This window comes from Microcaecilia unicolor, chromosome 5 (genome assembly GCF_901765095.1).
Source record: "Microcaecilia unicolor chromosome 5, aMicUni1.1, whole genome shotgun sequence".
Taxonomy (NCBI): Eukaryota; Metazoa; Chordata; class Amphibia; order Gymnophiona; family Siphonopidae; genus Microcaecilia; species Microcaecilia unicolor.
The window spans coordinates 62,977,279-62,995,024 of NC_044035.1; the positions used below are offsets into that span (position 1 = coordinate 62,977,279).

Sequence of the window (17,746 nt, forward strand, 5' to 3'; positions counted from 1 at the left end):
TTGGAGTTCATAGGAGCTCTGCTTGACACGAGGTATCTCCGAGCCTACCTCCAGTAGACGCGTGCAGACAATCTTGTTTCCCTAGCGTCTAAGGTTTGGGCCTCTCAGCAGGTCACAGCTCGGTAGATGTTGAGATTGTTGGGCCACATGGCTTCCAGTGGGGAAATTAACAACCATGGCAAGTCTTCACATGAGATCTGCTCAATGGACCCTGACTTCTCAGTGCTATCAAGCCACGGGGAGCCTAGGAGATGTCAACCAAGTGTCCCCGGAGCTTGTACGCTCCATTCAGTGGTGAACAATTCGATCCAACTTGACTCTGGGACTTCCATTTCAAATTCCTCAGCAGACGACGGATGCATTTCTCCAGAGATGGGGAGCTCATGTAGATGGGCTTCACACTCAAGGAGCTTGGTCTTCCCAGGAAACGAATCTTTAGATCAATCTGGAGCTTCAGGTGATCTGGAGTGCTTTAAAGGCTTTCAGAGATTGTCTGACTTGTCAAATTATTCTAATTCAAACTGACAATCAGGTTGCAATGCATTACACCAAGAAGCAGGGGGGCACCGGATCTCTTCCTCTGTGTTAGGAAGCTGTCTAGATGTGGATTGGGCTCACCAATACTGCATGTTTCTCCAAGCCACTTACCTGGCAGGTGTAAACAACCACCTGGCCAACTGAACAGGATAATGCAACCGCATGAGTGGTCTCTTCATATGGGTGTAACGCGAAAGATCTTCCGAGCGTGGGCACCCCTTCGGTGGATCTTTTTGCCACTCAGATCAACCACAGGGTTCCTCAGTTCTGTTGCAAGCTTCAGGCCCACCACAGATTAGCATCAGATGCCTTCCTTCTTCATTGGGGGTCAGGCCTTCTGTATGCGTATCTTCCAATAGTTTTAATGGGAAAGATATTGTTGAAACTCGAGCAAGACTACAGCACGAGGTGCCACTTCTACATCTCAACCTCCAGTCTCTGGCTCTCACGTCCTTGATTTTGAGAGCCTAGAATTGCTCCCTTGGGTCTTTCGGAGGGTGTCTCCCGGGTCTTGCTGGCTTCCAACAAAGATTCCACTAAGAGGTGTTACTCTTTTAAATGGAGGAGGTTTGCCGTCGGGTGTGAAAGCAGGGCCCTAGATCCCCTTCCTTCTCTTACACAGACCCTGCTTGAATACCTTCTACACTTGTCTGAGTTTGGTTTCATCTCAGGGTTCACCTTAGTGCAATTAGTGCTTATCATCAACGTGTAGAGGATAAGCCCATCTCTGGACAGCCTTTAGTTGTTCGCTTCATGAGAGGTTTGTTTTTGTCAAAGCCTCCTATCAAACATCCACCAGTGTCATGGGATCTCAACGTCGTTCTCACCCAGCTGATGAAAGATCTTTTTGAGCCACTGAATTTCTGTCATCTGAAATACTTCACCTGGAAGGTCATTTTCTTGGTGGCGGTTTCTTCTGCTCGTAGGGTCAGTGAGTTTCAGTAGTGGATGGACCTTATTCTAAGTTTCATCACAACAGAGTGGTCCTCACGCATCGTAAGTTCCTGCCGAAGCTGGTCTCAGACTTCCATCTGAACCCAGTCAATTATCTTGCCAGCATTCTTTCCATGACCTCATGCCCACCCTGGCGAAAGCAGCTTGCACACCTTGGACTGCAAGAGAGCGTTGGCCTTTTATTTGGAGTGTACAAAGCCCTGCTGACAATCTGCCCAGCTTTTTGTTGTTTTTGATCCCAACAGGATCTGAGTCGCCATCAGGAAACGCACCATATCCAGTTGGCTAACAGATTGCATTTCCTTCGCTTATGCCCATGTTGGGCTGACCTTGGAGGGTCATCACGGCTCATAATGTCGGAGCCATGGCTCCGTCGGTAGCCCACTTGAAGTCAGCCTCCATTGAAGAGATTTGCATGGCTGCGACGTGGTCTTCAGTGCACACATTCACATCTCACTACTGCCTTGAGCAGGATACTTGACCCGACAGTTGGGTTGGGCTGTCAATGTTGCAGAATCTGTTTAGAGTCTAGAATCCAACTCCACCCTCCTAGACCTGTTTAATTCTGTTCCAGGCTGCACTCTCATCTAGTTTATATATAGTTTTAGGTTAATCTGCATTAAGTTCTCTCTGTTTCGAAGCCCAATTGACCAGTGTTTGTTGGATGCTAGGGATTCCCCACTTTGAGAATAAGCAAGCCTGCTGGCCTTGGAGAAAGCGAAGATACTTGCTTTTTAGCAAGTATTCTCTGAGGACAGCAGGCTTCTTAGTCTCACAATCCTGCCCACCTCCCCTTTGTAGTTGTCTATTTGCATGTTTTTGTTTGATTTTTGCTGTTGTATTAAACTATGCAGGTATGTTAGCATTGTGGTCAGGAGGGAATTCACGCATGCGAACTGGAGCGTGACTCGTGGTCCTTAAAGCTCTAGTTTTTTTCTGCGTCAAATTTGCCAGGCTGGGCAATGTGGATCGGCATCTACCCACTTGTGAGAATAAGAAGCCTGCTGTTTTCGGATAATACCTGCTACAGGTAAGTATCTTTGTTTTTTCCAAGGTTCTTGTTGAAAAGCTGCTCTATCTCCTTTTTAAACATTTGCCACAGCAGTAATTTGTTAAATGGTATTTAACTACACATGCATCTGTTTGATTTACTGTATTTATTTTGTCATTGGTTCAATAAAATATTGTTTAACCTTAAACATTTGCTGCAGCAAACTTATTCCAGCCTGTTTCAGTTGGACCTTGTCTTTTTGGCATAGATTCCACCTTTTCCTCTTATCAAATATAAATCCCTCTTTCCTTCTCCATTGTCCTTTAACACATTGAAGCTTTGGAGCTCTTACTACCTCTTGGACCCTCCACATGGAATAGGGAGCATTTCTGAGAATTCTATGCTGAAGGTTCTGATTTCAACTTTTTACCTATGAAGCTAAATTTGGCAGCCTCTGCTTGTCTATCTTGTTCAGCTCTGGTAGTTGCATGTCAGAGGATACAGCAGAAGTGAAAAAAAAAGTACAAAGAATAGCAATCAAAATGATGAAAAGAGATGGAGCATCTCCCTTTTGTGGAATGGTTAGAGGTTAGTACTCTTCAACTTGAAGAGACAGCTGAGGAGAGATGTATAGAAATTTATAAAATCCTGAGTGGAGTTCAATTCATAAACACGAATTGGTTGTTCACTTTTTCAAAAACTACAAATACTAGGACACATCATGGAAGTTACTAATTAAACTGTGGAATTTGTTTTCAGTGTGTATAATAAAAGCATTAGCATAGCTAGATTTAAGAAAGGTTTGAATAAATTCTAGGAGTTAAAATCTGCTTATCCCTGGGAGTAAGCAGCATGGAATTCTGTTTTTGTGTGGGGGGGGGGGGGGGGGGGGGGGGGGGGCTGGTGCTTGTAACCTGAATGAATGGTTGCAAGAAACAGGATACTGACTGACTTTTGTAGAACTCTGGTGTCAAACATTAGGCAATTTGTTCTTGTATTGTAATTTCAAATACAGATTGAATCTGTTTAAGACCTTTGTCATCAAAACCAAATGGAAGCCAGGCTTATTGGAGTTCTTCAGGGACCATCAAATCCTACAGGGCATTTTTGGGGTATAGTTTTCAAGCTTGCAGGTGGTGTACAAGAAATGAATTATCCAAAAATAAACAATGTTTTGGTTCTGTCCTAAGGCTACACGTAGAAAATAATTTGATCTCAGCAAGGAAATGTTCCAGCAGGGCTACCTGGATCTTTAAGTGGAAGCAATTGTCTATCGGTGTTTCGTAATGGTTATGACCCACTTAATGTCCTGTGGTTAATGTTCTTTACTACCTGTGCAGTGACTGGAGCTGCAGACATCTTCCATTTGAGTGCATCTTAATGTACTCCTGGCCTATCATGTGACTGTTGATGATTTTCCAGCTTCTAATCATTTCTTGATGCGTGAGGAAACTTTCTTATATCCAGGCCACCATTTCAAAAACTTTGGCCAAAAGTGAACTGAAACTTATAAACTTGATTTTGTCTGAAACCAAAGTTTAGTTGTGTGATTGTGAACCAATGAGACCCCACTGGGGATAAGTTTCAGTTCACAGCCCTCTGCTAAACCCCTAGGAGATTATTGCCCTCCAATCCCAAGAACTGCAAGCTAGGCTGAGAAACAGGAGAGCCACTTTAAAAAGGACTTCTCAAGTCTTGCACATTTTAGGTTCCCAAGTCAATGCAGATAGTAGTATATATTCTCCGAGAGAGGAACTTCGTGAGAATATGAAAAAAAAATTACCAGCTTTTATGCTTACCAAATTGTACACAGATAACAAGAAAAATAGCATTGAGATGTTTCCTGTGTTGTTGTTTTTTTAATATGTATATAAAACTGATTTAGGACAAGCATGATATTATGCAGTCGTACTAAGATAGGGTAAAGGAGTCCAGACAGTAATCTTCATTATGAATGCTATTCTAGCCTGATGCACAATCCAGAATAAGAAAGCACATTGATGTTACTGAATGCAAGGACTATATGCTCTGAAAAATTACAGTTACTGCCACTAAAGGTCATGACAGCCATTTTGAGATCAGAATCAGCATGTTCAGTAGTGACTGGGAATCACTACTATCCTAACTACAGCTCTAGACCTTCAGGGAATTTAAAATAGGTCCGACGAGGGGGTGGGATGTTTAGGATGCAATATTCAAGCCACCTTGTCTTCTGGGTCTGGTGCTTCACTAAATGCATTCTGTTCACTGCCATTCCTCGTCTGCTAAAGATTAATCCATCTAAGCTAAGAGAGACCTCCAAAGCTAGCCGGGACAGATCATCATGTACACCAGGAATCGTGGTTCTTTTAGACCTTCCATTGCATGTACTATTTAAGTCAAAATTCTGGTTTGTTGTGGGGGAAGGATTGGAAGAGACCGCCTGTAGCTTGTTTCATTTTCCTGCTGGAATGCTAATCAAGAAAATAACAAAAAAAGAGACAAACGAACCAGTAAAACAGTTATTAACCAACCCTCCTCTCAAACCACCAGTTTGAATCCTCCTAAACTGAATTGGCTAATATCCAACATCAAACTGTAATTCCATAGCGTCCCACAGATCAATCCAGAAACGAGTGGGTTATGTCCCCCTACCAGCAGGTGGAGATAGAACTTCAGATTCTTGGTATATAGACCTGTGCAGCCAGCTTAGTCTTGGTATTCTCTCTATCTCAGCAGGTGGATGGACATATCCTGTGCAGCTCTGAATTGAGATTTGCTCTTAGCCTGTTTCCTCAGGATTAGTTGAGCTTAGGGGTTCATGGCCAGGTTGGGCCAGTATGGGGTACACCTGGTGGTGCCAGGTCCCTCCCGTACCCCTTTCCTGTCGCCAGGCTTGGTAACTCTCCTGGGCGCTCAGATGCTGGTTATCTTTGCAACTCCTGCCTTTAAAAAAAAAAAAGGAGCAGAGAGGGAAGAAAAAGACACTAAAGCAGAGCGGAAGGAATAAGGGCTGTTCCGCTCTTAACACCATGGTGATTGGTAATTCTTTCCTTTGAGACTCTGTTTTTTTTTTTTTTTTTCCTTTACTGTTGAGGTGAGTGTCAGTTATTTCCTTTGCCGTTGGAGCGGTGCGGGGCCCTCGGCACGGATGTGTTTGGTTTTTTTGTTTATTTTGCTGTTTGGGCACTGGCAGTGGAACGTGCTTTTAGGGCTCCTATGGAAGGCCATTCCAGGCTTATTGTGGTGCGATCTTGCTGTCTCGGGCGCCATTTTGTGCTGGGGTTCCCTGTTCAATGCAGCGCTGGGGCTCCTCTCAGTTTCGCGGTTCTTTTTGCTATGGCGCGCTTAGAGCAAGAGGGGAGGAGCGCGGGTTCGGGGCAGTAGGTTCTTGCCAGCCCGACTTTTCTCCTCAGCTGTTCCGGTTTAAGTGAGGGGAACTGTGAGGCTTTCAGCTCCGGCATGCTTTGCAGAGATGTTAGAGGGCTGAACCTCGTTTCCCTCTCGGGACCTAAAATGCAAGGTTTTCCTTGGATTTTGCTTTTTGCAGTCTCATCAGCTGCACACCCGTGCTCTTTCTATTACTGAGTGTCCTGACACATTTGAAGTCTTCTTTTCCAGTGTTTCCTTTGCGTGATGCTTATGGGGCAGGTCCTTTGGATTTTGGCTCACTTTTTGTTTTTTCGTCTGGGACTGCTGTCATTCTCTTTGTACTTGAGTTTTGGCACGGCATTGTTTCTGGCCTTCGGTTTGCTTCCAGGGCTTGCATCTCTCTTTACATTGCTGCTTACTTTTCTCCCGGGTGACATTCTGGCACTCTAGAGGACTGTTAGTCTGTCTCGGATCAAGTATGTTCCCTGGGGGCTGATGATTTATAATGTCAGGACTGTCATTCTAGTTTTATTCTGAATGCTATGCCATGCTGTCTTTGGGCTGACATCTTATTTTCTTGCAGAATGGACATTCTGTCCTTTGTCAGAATTGTTGCCCTCTTTTCTTGGTCCAGAATACACATCCTGCCTTCTAATAGGACAGTTATATTATGTTAGTTCAGAGTACTCAATCTTGCTCTCTGGCAGGACTGTTGTCATTTTATGAGTTTTCAGATTGGTCTTCGGTCACCTGGCAAAACTGTTGCCTTATGTCATCCATTTTGGATGTCTTATCTCCTGGTAGGACTGTGGATATTTTATGTTCAGATTGGGAATCCTTTCCTCTGGCAGATCGGCCATCTGGTCTCTCATAAGGGCTTTAGTTTTCCACCTGTATGTGCAGGCCAGACAGGATGGTAGTTCTGAGGTCCCTGACCTGAGTATATCCAGCCGCTCAACCTTTGGCTGGTATCTGGAATTCTACCTCCGTGACTGTTTGCCGTATAGCTATTTTTCCTCACTTTGGTCTGAGGGTTACAGCTCTGTGACTCTTCCCTCCCTCCTTCAGGAGGTTTATTTTCTTCTTTGGCTGTGGTCGGATTCAGTTCCCTAGGAGGGCATTTTTTGTGTCTCGGTGACAAGTGGAGGCCCGTGGCGTCTCTGGGCAGGGGGTTTCCTTTATGTTTAGTCTCTCTGGGTCCGGGGAGTGCAGTACCAGGGTTACATTTTCACAAGTTGGACTCTTGCCTGTTCGCCTTCAGGCAGCACCTTATTCGGTGGCTATTCCCCTGGATCTATGTATTTTGCTGGTTGAGAACAGCTACGTCCTGGCGTGGTGTGCGCAGCTCGTTCACAGCATGTTGACCACAGCTGCATCGCTGCAGGTTGATCGCAGTTTCCTCGCTGCGTATTCTTAGCTGCTATGGAACACAGCTCCTTCACAGCATCTGGAGCACAGCTCCTTCGCCGCATGTTGAGTGCAGCTCCATCGCTGCAGGATTAGCGTAGCTCCTTCGTCGCATATTTAGCGCAGCTCCGTTGCCGGAATTTGGGCTTAGCTCCTTTGCGGTATTTCTGCATGTTGTCGCAGGCCAAGCACAACTCCATCGCTGCTTCTGGAACATAGATGCATCGCGGTGGGTTGCGCAAGGGTGCTGCTTGTCGCTTGAGCGCAGCATGTTTAGCACGGAGCTATTGCTGTCTGTTGGGCACACTGGAGATCTACTCCATCTAGGTATACTTAGCGAGATTCCAGCGCTGTAGACTGCGCGAGGGGACTTCATTGTATGGTTAGTGCGGCGCTATCGAAGTATGCTCAGTGCGGCGCCATCTTTGTTGGTTGGGCGTAGCTGTATCATGACTTGGACGCGGTTCCTTCGCTGCTTGTTGCGCGCAGTTTCTTAGCGGCTTTGAAGTTCAGCTTCATCACTGCATGTTGGGCACAGTATCATCACAGTAGTTGTGGCACGGCTCCATTTTTTGTCCGTTGTTGGAGTATCCTTGCTCCATGTGGTATGCTGCACTTTTGCTGCAGGTTGGGCACAGCTCACTTCTTCCTTCAGTTCTGTCATTCTATGTAGGGATCAGTTCCTTCGCTGCATTCTGGGCGCAGTTTTTCAGTTCCAGAGTCGTTTAGCTCCGTCGTTGGGGGTTACGACTGGCAGATTTATATTCTGTCAGGAATTGGGGGTTTTCTTCCTCTTCTTGCCGAGTTTTGCTTTGCCTCAGGCTTTTGATGTTCGAGTTGTTCTGTTTTAGGAGTCCGGTCCTTGTTGGCAAGTTCTGGGGCATTGCTTTCATTTCTTTCATTTTGTCTGGTGTTGGTGAGTCCTCTTGGAGTTGATATCTGATCCGACCTCTGTTTTGGAGGTTGAGACGTGTATGTTTTTCTGGGATCTTGGAAATCCCTCCCTACACTTGGAACTGCTTTGGTACATCCCACTCGTCTGTGGATTGATCTGTGGGACGCTATGGAAGGTAAAATTAGTTTATTATCTGATAATTTTCTTTCCATTAGTCCCAACAGATCAATCCAGAGGCCCGCCCTTTACTGTGGTTTGTTTGCATGTTTTCTCTTCTTTATATAATTTCCCTTGATTTCAGAGGGCATGACTCTCGAGGTTCGGTCTTTTTTGCAGGGACCGCTGAGAGTTCACACTAAGCTATGGAGGATGGAGTACTTTCACAATGGCAATCCCCAATTAGGGGGGTTTCCCTCCCGGATTGTGGTAGAGGAAGAACCTGCAAGGGTTCTGTGAAGGCAGGAGTGGAAGTTAATACTGGCTTGTTTTTTCTTCTTTAGCTGCTTGGGTATCGACAATACTGAGACTAAGCTAGCTGCACAGGTCTACATATACCAAGAATCTGAAGTTCTCTCTATCGCCCCCTGCTGGTAGGGGGACATAACCCACTCATCTCTGGATTGATCTGTTGGGACTAATGGAAAGAAAATTATCAGGTAATAAACTAATTTTTCCTTCAAAGAAATTAGCATCTCTCTTGCTTTTAAGGCAATCTTTGTCAAGTTGGGGCCATTGCTGCTACAGTGGCTCATTCAAAAATCACTTTGTTGGATGTGATACCTAGAGCAGCTACTAAGTCCTGGCTTTCTACCTTTATTTCACAAAATTGCTTGGACCAGCCAATCATTGAAAATATTGCATTTGGCTGAGCTCTGTTGGTGAGTGTGTCTTTTGAGCATCTTGCATATTTCTTCATCACTTGACTGCTCATTAGTTTGATTATAATCCATTTGTGTGCCTTATCAATCCTACTATCTAGGGAAAGCAGCCCTTAATGTCTGAGAAATGATGTCTGCATAGTCACTTATGATCACCATCACTAAGGAAGATAGGCCCTCAAAGATCCTTAAAGATGGGAAGACCAGGGATCTGTTGAAATAACCCTTTTACTTCATGTGCTCTGGGCACTCAGTCGCCAAGTTATGGGAGCTAAGTGGCTCACTGTCTGCCTCATTCGATGCAAAGATTCTCAGAGTCTGAAGTGACATTTCTTTGTGGATTCTATGACCTCATTAGCTTTTTATGTTCTCTGCCAGGCCCTCTTTGGTTATGTTGTGGCTGCATAACTTGTCAGTTGATACTGCTTCTAAAGCTTGTTTAAGTAAGCTTCCATTCAAATGGAAGCAGTTAGTTGAAGCAAAAAGTACCAAGAGCCTTCAGAGATGGGACACAGTTCTTTATTGGTAAAAATCAATATTCCAAAATGGACCCGACACGGGTCGTGTTTCTGCGCACAGCGCCTGCATCAGGGGTTAAATATGTTCTAGTGTAAAACAAGTACTATATGTGGCAACTAAGGCGGCTCCTTATGAGATCGGAAGACAATCAGTCTGTTATAAAATAGTCTAAATCATAGTCATGACTTTATGATTTCGACTATTTTATAAAACAGACCAATTGTCTTCCAGTCTCATATGGTAAGCAGTCTTTATATAAAACTTTCAATCTGAGAATAAACAAGTGATTGCTTTATTCACATTACTTCCATTTTCCAATGACCTATGCTGAAAAAGTAACGGCTGAAAGTCAAGCTAATATACTTTTGTATAATTTTAATCATTGCTCCCAATTGACTTTAGTATACAAAAAAAAATATTTAAAGACCTTCCTTTGGAGCCTTGTCTAGTGCATCTAGACAAATTCAATATCAGTATGTAGTACAGCATGATATCCAGTGTTTTTCTTACAAATATCAGAGTAGTTGAGACCAGGTTTAAATAGAGATCATCTTTTGGGACTTAGCCCAAAGGGGAAAGGAGGTCACCAAAAATATAGCTCTAATACAACTTTTTGATATTACTGACATTTTTCAAAGCATATATGAGAAGCTTCTCATGTCTGTGTTAAAAGGATCATATATTTTCAAGAACCAATAAAATTTATCAGCTCAATTAAGTCAAAACAGATGAACAAAAGGCCTTCATAAAATAGTATGCCATTCTGTTTCAGCATTTATACCATGACGGTCTCTGGTGTTTTTAACTAAAATATCCATTGCTGTCCAAATATAGCATCTACTATATTTCCACCAGTATGCCAGATCATCAAAGGTACAGTTTAATGATTAACAATGAGCTACCATAGGAGCTTCCATATGACCATTTATGGATTTGCTTTGCTGGTTACCATTCTAAAATGTTGTATGAATCTCATTTGAATTGATGAATTGCAGTGTATAGTGTTTAAGAATGTTGACCTACACCCAAATTTTTAAAACATTGGTCATGCACAGAGAACGCGTAATGCGAATACCAAGTAAATCAAATTGATTCTTGTCCTTTAGTATTTTGAGCATGGTGATTTATGATTTCTTTTTGCATTTTTATTTCCATATTGAAAATCTTTTTTGTTAGTATTTTTCACGATTACTCTTGGTTTCTAAAGGAAAACGGTCTTATTCTGTATGTGCCTTCTAATAAACTTGTGTGCTCTATCCATGTAGGGCATATTGGCAGGGAGTAACCATAGGTCTGTGATTGGAATATGTTTTGTTATCCCTGTGTATGTGTAGACATGTATGTTCTTACTTGAAAACAGGTTCCATTACTACTGCTTGGATTTTCTTGATATTAACAAAAACTATTTTAAATGTTAGATTATGACTAACTTGTTTTGGTAACACATTTATTTTAGGTGAAACAATGATATCACCTCAAAAGCGGAAAAGTCAGGAATTTGATATATTATCTCAACCTCCTACGAAAAGAAAGAGAGTTTCCTTTGGTGGGCATCTTAGTCCAGAGCTATTTGATAAAAGATTGCCTCCAAATTCGCCCCTCAAAAAAGGTGCCATTCCATCAAGACTGAGCTTGTCATTCAGTAGCTCCTCCCCTCTTGCAACTAGAAGAAAAAGCCATGGACGCAGATATTCAGTAATCCAGGTAAATCTAAGTGTGTTAAAACTAGTATTAGGTAAAATGCAAGATTTTTACCCATTTGAAATGTAGGTGGTAGGGATTCATACAACTGTACTTTTTAGAATACTTTTCATGTATTTTGTACCACATATGCTGTCTTGAGAGTACCTTATTTAAGAAGAAAAACAGACAGCAATGTAGCTTAGGAAACAAAATTATTAGGAAGTGAACATGTAAAAAGTCTAAAGAAATAGGATAATTTTGAAAAACCTATCCTCCCCCCCCCCCCAACCCCCACCCCTTTACAAATCCATGCTAGCGTCTGCCTGTATGGTAATGCCTACACGTCCTATTCAAAGTGAATGGGCTGAGTCAGCAGTGCTGCGCTGCTTTGTAAAATAGGGGTTGAGTTTTTGATGTATTGTGTTTAGGAAATTCTTTCCACTTGTTTTAAGATGCTCTTCCATATCATCATGCTGATCAATCCATAGACTGGTGGGTTGTGTCCATCTACCAGCAGGTGGAGATAGAGAGCAATCCTTTTGCCTCCCTATATGTGGTCATGTGCTGCCGGAAACTCCTCAGTATGTTCTCTATCTCAGCAGGTGGTGGTCACACACAGCAGCAGCTCTGGCTAGGTCTCCAAGCCTAATCTTTAGGTTTTGTTGAGTACCTGGGGTTGAGGGCTCTTCTTGAGCAAGTGCAAACCTGGTGGCGCCAGGTCCCTCCTTTTCTCCCCCCTCCCGCTGGCTCCGTTAAAAAAAAAAAAAAAAAATTTTGGACGTCCTTAAGGGTGTTTATTTCGTCGTTTATTTAAATGTTTATTGCAGCTACTCACTGGGACACCAGGTCGTTACAGCTCGGAGCGAGAAGCAGGTAATTTTTACCTTTTTATAGCGGGCAGGGGGTTCCCCGATTGATCTCCACGTGGCCTATGGCGTCGGAGGGCGAGGGCGCGAAGAATCGCTCCCCGGACCGCGTGTGCGCTTCTAGCGGGGATGCGGGGGTTTTAAAGTCTGATTCGCCCTTGTTGGGTGTCAGTTTGGAGGCCGGTCAGTGTCCCGGGTCTTCCTCCGGCGCGGCGGTTTTTCCCGCCATAAACGCCCATCCCCCGCTGCTCGCCTCCGCCATCTTGGCCGGCCACTCTGCTTGGACGGCTTCTTCTTGGGCCGCCCTTGAGCTGGGAGACGTTCATGCCATGGCCGCCCTTGATTTGGGCGACGGCAAAAAAGCGGCTAAAGTTAAGTGCCGTTCTTCCCGCGCGGCTCCTTCGCGGAGTGTCGCGCTGGACGCCATCTTGGATGCGCAGCATGTTGCTCCCCCGCTCTTGCGAGCGCCGGTTGAGGGTGCGTCTAGGGCTGTGGCCCAGTCTGCTGAAATACACAGTCTGGGGGGTTTCTCCCCCGAGTTTATTTTGCTGCTGCATCAGGCCTTCCTTATGCAAAACGCTGCCCCTTCTCCCTTGTCCGATAACGGGGTTGAGGCCCCCGGAAGTAAACGCCCTCGGGTGGATTCCCAGGCCTTAGAGGACGCGGTTTCCTCTGATGTAGATGAGGGCAGCGTATCTGAGTTCTCCCAACGGTCCTTTGGGGATTCCTTGGAGGAGACAGATTCCCGCTCGGATGGAGCGGATGACCCCTCTGCAGCGCGGATCTTTCGCTCAGAGGATTTGCCCAACCTGTTACTGCAGGCCATGAGCATTTTGAAGATTTCCTCGCCAGAGGACGTCTCTCCCTCAGCCCCTGTTGGCTCTGCCATTATGCTGGGGACGAAGCGCCCGCCTAGAACCTTCCACGTGCATGATGCCATGCACACCTTAATTTCGGCTCAATGGGATATCCCGGAAGCGAGCCTCAAAGTGGCTAGGGCTATGTCCCGCCTCTATCCTTTGCCTGAAAGTGAACGTGAGGGCCTTTATTTGGCCTACCGTGGATTCTTTAATCACTGCGGTGACTAAGAAAACGGCGTTGCCGGTGGAAGGTGGCACGGCTCTAAAGGACGCCCAAGACAGAAGATTGGAAGCGGCTTTAAGGTCGTCCTTCGAGGCGGCTGCCTTAAGTTTGCAGGCTTCAGTTTGCGGCTCCTATGTGGCCAGGGCGTGCCTGACGATGGTGCAGCGGGCTTCCCCCTCGGATCCTTCCTTGAGAGCTGACTGGCCGGCCCTGGAATCGGGCTTGGCTTATTTGGCAGACTTACTGTATGATGTCTTGAGAGCCTCGGCTAAAGGTATGGCTCAGACAGTCTCTGCGCGGCGCTGGCTTTGGCTGAAACATTGGTCTGCGGACCACGCCTCTAAGTCCCGCCTGGCTAAGTTGCCTTTTAAAGGCAAGCTGCTCTTTGGGGTCGAGCTGGACAAAATCGTGACCGATCTCGGCACGTCTAAGGGCAAGAGGTTACCAGAGGTCAGGGCTCGGGTCAGTGCTCGCCCCGGTATCTCCAGAGGACGGTTTCAGGAAGCCCGTCGGTACCACCCGGGCAAGTCGGGCTCCTCTGCCCCCTCTTCCTTCAAAAGGAACTTCTCCCCCAAGCAGCATTCCTTTCGCAGAGACCGCCGGCCCGGAGGTACGCCCTCCGGTCCTCCCCCAGGGTCTCGTACCCAATGACGGGGCCCTGGTCCATGGCCCAGTGCAGATTGGAGGACGCCTGTCCTCGTTTCTGGGCGAGTGGACCAGGGTAACTTCAGACGCTTGGGTTCTGGAAGTCATCAGAGACGGCTACAAGTTAGAGTTCTGCCGACCCTTAAGAGACGGGTTTGTACTCTCTCCCTGCAAGTCTCCGGTCAAAGCTGTGGCAGTGCAGCAGACCTTGGACAACCTGATACGCCTGGGTGCGGTTGTTCCGGTGCCAGAAAATCAGATTGGCAAGGGACGTTACTCCATTTACTTTGTGGTACCAAAGAAAGGAGGTTCTGTCCGGCCTATCCTTGACCTCAAAGGGGTCAATCGGGCCTTGAAAGTGCGGCACTTTCGCATGGAGACTCTCCGCTCTGTTATAGCGGCAGTGAAGGCAGGGGAGTTCTTGGCTTCCTTGGACATCAAGGAAGCGTACCTGCATATTCCCATCTGGCCTCCTCATCACGCTTTCTGCGTTTTGCAGTCCTGGGCCGACACTTCCAGTTCAGAGCCCTCCCTTTCAGGTTGGCTACTGCTCCGCGGAACTTCTCCAAAGTAATGGTGGTCATCGCGGCCTTCCTGCGAAAGGAAGGAGTACAAGTCCATCCTTATCTGGACGACTGGTCGATCCGAGCCCCCTCTTATGCAGAGTGCGGCAAAGCTGTGGACCGGGTGGTTGCTCTTTTGAGCTCCCTGGGGTGGATCATCAACTGGGAGAAGAGCCAGCTGCGCCCGACTCAGTCCCTGGAGTATCTGGAGTTCGATTCGACACCCAAGTGGGCAGAGTGTTCCTGCCAGACAATCGGATTGTCAAACTTCAGGCTCAGGTGGACCAGTTCCTAGTAGCCTCTCCTCTTCAGGCTTGGGACTATGTGCAGCTGTTGGGCTCTATGACGGCCACGATGGAAGTAGTGCCCTGGGCCAGGGCTCATATGAGACCACTACAACACTCTCTGCTGCAGCGCTGGACTCCGATGTCGGAGGATTATGCTGTGCGCCTTCCCTTGGACCCAGCAGTGCGCAAGGCGCTGAGCTGGTGGCTGAAGACAGACAAGTTGTCTGCAGGGATGCCTCTTGTGACCCCGGAGTGGATTGTCGTCACGACGGATGCCTCTTTGACGGGCTGGGGAGCCCACTGCATGGGAAGGACAGCGCAGGGGCTCTGGTCTCCTGCAGAGGCAAAGTGGTCTATCAACCTCCTGGAACTCAGAGCCATTCGGTTGGTGCTTTTGGAGTTCATCCCGGTACTGGCGTTGAAGCCAGTACGGGTCCTGTCGGACAATGCCACGGCTGTGGCCTATGTCAACCGCCAGGGAGGTACCAAGAGCGCCCCTCTAGCCAAGGAGGCCATGAATCTATGCCAGTGGGCGGAAGCGAACCTGGAACAGCTGTCAGCGGCCCACATTGCCGGAGTCATGAATGTCAAGGCGGACTTTCTCAGTCGCCATACCTTGGATCCCGGAGAGTGGCAGCTATCTGCTCAGGCGTTCTTGGACATCACGAAGCGCTGGGGCCAGCCGAGCCTAGATCTGATGGCGTCATCGGCCAATTGCCAAGTGCCGCGCTTTTTCAGCAGAGGACGGGACCCTCGATCCCTGGGAGTAGATGCTCTTCTCCAACAGTGGCCGACACAGGAGCTTCTCTATGTGTTCCCGCCCTGGCCCATGTTGGGCAGGGTGCTAGACCGGGTGGCAAAGCATCCGGGCCGGATAATCCTGGTGGGTCCGGACTGGCCCAGACGTCCCTGGTATGCGGACTTGATCAGGCTCTCAGACGACGATCCTCTGCAGCTGCCAATGGAGCAGGGCCTGTTACATCAGGGTCCCGTGGTGATGGAGGATCCCTCCCCCTTTGGTCTTAAGGCCTGGCTATTGAGCGGCAGCGTCTGAGAAAGAAGGGCTTCTCAGACAAGGTCATCGCCACTATGCTGAGAGCGAGGAAGCGCTCTACTTATACTGCTTACGCCAGGGTTTGGTGTACCTCTGCAGCGTGGTGTGAAGCAGGCTCACTTTCTCCCTTCACTGCTCCAATTTCCTCAGTGTTGGCGTTCCTGCAAGAAGGTCTGGAGAAAGGCCTGTCGCTCAGTTTCCTTAAAGTCCAGGTAGTGGCTCTGGCTTGCTTCAGGGGCCGCCTGAAGGGTGCTTCGCAGCCAGATGTGGTGCGCTTTCTCAAGGGAGTTAATCACCTGCGCCCTCCTCTGCACTCAGTGGTGCCTGCGTGGAATCTCAACCTGGTGCTAAGAGCCTTGCAGAAGCCGCCTTTTGAACCCTTGTCAAGGGCATCTCTGAAAGACCTGACGTTGAAAGCAGTCTTTTTGGTGGCTATCACTTCAGCCAGAAGAGTTTCCGAGCTCCAGGCACTCTCATGTCGAGAGCCCTTTCTGCAGTTCACGGAGGCAGGAGTGTCTATTCGCACAGTGCCTTCCTTCCTGCCCAAGATTGTTTCTCGCTTCCATGTGAATCAGCAGCTCTGTCTCCCTTCCTTTCGTAGGGAGGACTACCCAGAGGAATACTCTGCTCTCAAATATCTGGATGTGAGACGAGTCATCATCAGATACTTGGAAGTGACCAATGATTTCCGGAAATCGGATCATCTGTTTGTCCTGTTTGCAGGTCCTCGTAAGGGTCTGCAGGCTGCTAAGCCTACAGTGGCAAGATGGGTCAAGGAAGCCATTGCAGCGGCTTATGTGGCCGCGGGGAAGGTGCCGCCTATCCAGCTGAAGGCTCACTCCACTAGAGCTCAGGCGGCCTCGATGGCAGAGGCCGGGTCCGTCTCCTTGGAAGAGATTTGCAAGGCGGCAACTTGGGCATCGGCCCATACCTTCTCCAGGCATTACCGCTTGACTGTGGCTGCTCGGGCGGAGGCCCGGTTTGGAGCTTCAGTGTTGCGGTCAGGGATTTTTATGTCCCGCCCTGGGTGAGTACTGCTTCGGTGCATCCCACCAGTCTATGGATTGATCAGCATGATGATATGGAAGGTAAAATTATGTATCATACCTGATAATTTTCTTTCCATTAATCATAGCTGATCAATCCATAGTCCCTCCCAGATATCTGTATTGTTTATATTCTGGTTGCATTTCAGGTTCAAGTTTAGTCTTCAGTTCCTGTTCAGGAGGACTTCGTGTTCAAGTTTTTCAATGGATTCTTCAAGAGTTGAGACGAATTTGTGTTACAGTGAGCTGCTGCATTCCTCTCCCCTCCGTTTATGGGGCTGGATTGAGACTTAAATTCTGCCGGCGCTCCCTCCCGCTTCGTGCGGCAGTAGGGCAGCTTTGTACCCCTCCCGCTTCGGCGGTGTTAGGGTCAGTCAGCTCCTCCCGCGGTTGCAGGATAAGCCAGATCCCCCCCGCATCGGCGGGGTGGTGTCCCTCCCCTGCTCCGCGGGGATGAGCTGGACGGATTCCCCTCCCCCATTTGTGTGGGGATGAGCTGGGTTAATTCCCCTCCCCCGTTTCGGCGGTGGTGAGCTGGGCAGAGTGTCCCTTTGTGGGTGTAATTCTCTAAGTGCTGAGTCCTGCAGATGGAGCTTGGATATCGACATACTGAGGAGTTTCCGGCAGCACATGACCACATATAGGGAGGCAAAAGGATTGCTCTCTATCTCCACCTGCTGGTAGATGGACACAACCCACCAGTCTATGGATTGATCAGCTATGATTAATGGAAAGAAAATTATCAGGTATGATACATAATTTTACCTTCCTTCCTTGCCTGCAGTTCTGCGGCTGAAACCCAGAGACTGAGAGAGCCGACAGGAATTTTTTTAAATGTACCATTAAATTCTTCTGGGTGAGGACAGGTTAAGTTTTTGCGGGGATGGGTAAGATTCCCTAGTGGGGACGGGCAGGGATGGGTTAGATTCCCCATGGGGACGGACGGGGATGGGTTAAATTCCCTACGGGGACGAATGGGGATGGGTT

General features: G+C 47.4%; 1 protein-coding gene across 1 annotated transcript in view; it reads left to right on the plus strand.

Annotated features, from left to right (window-relative positions):
- The window catches only part of LOC115471258 (proliferation marker protein Ki-67-like), a gene marked incomplete at its 5' end in the record, with an annotated part of 176,303 nt that overhangs the window by 17,146 nt on the left and 141,411 nt on the right, over positions 1 to 17,746 (plus strand). The window contains 1 exon segment of the mRNA XM_030204959.1: positions 10,989 to 11,236. Coding sequence (XP_030060819.1) covers positions 10,989 to 11,236 — 248 coding nt within the window.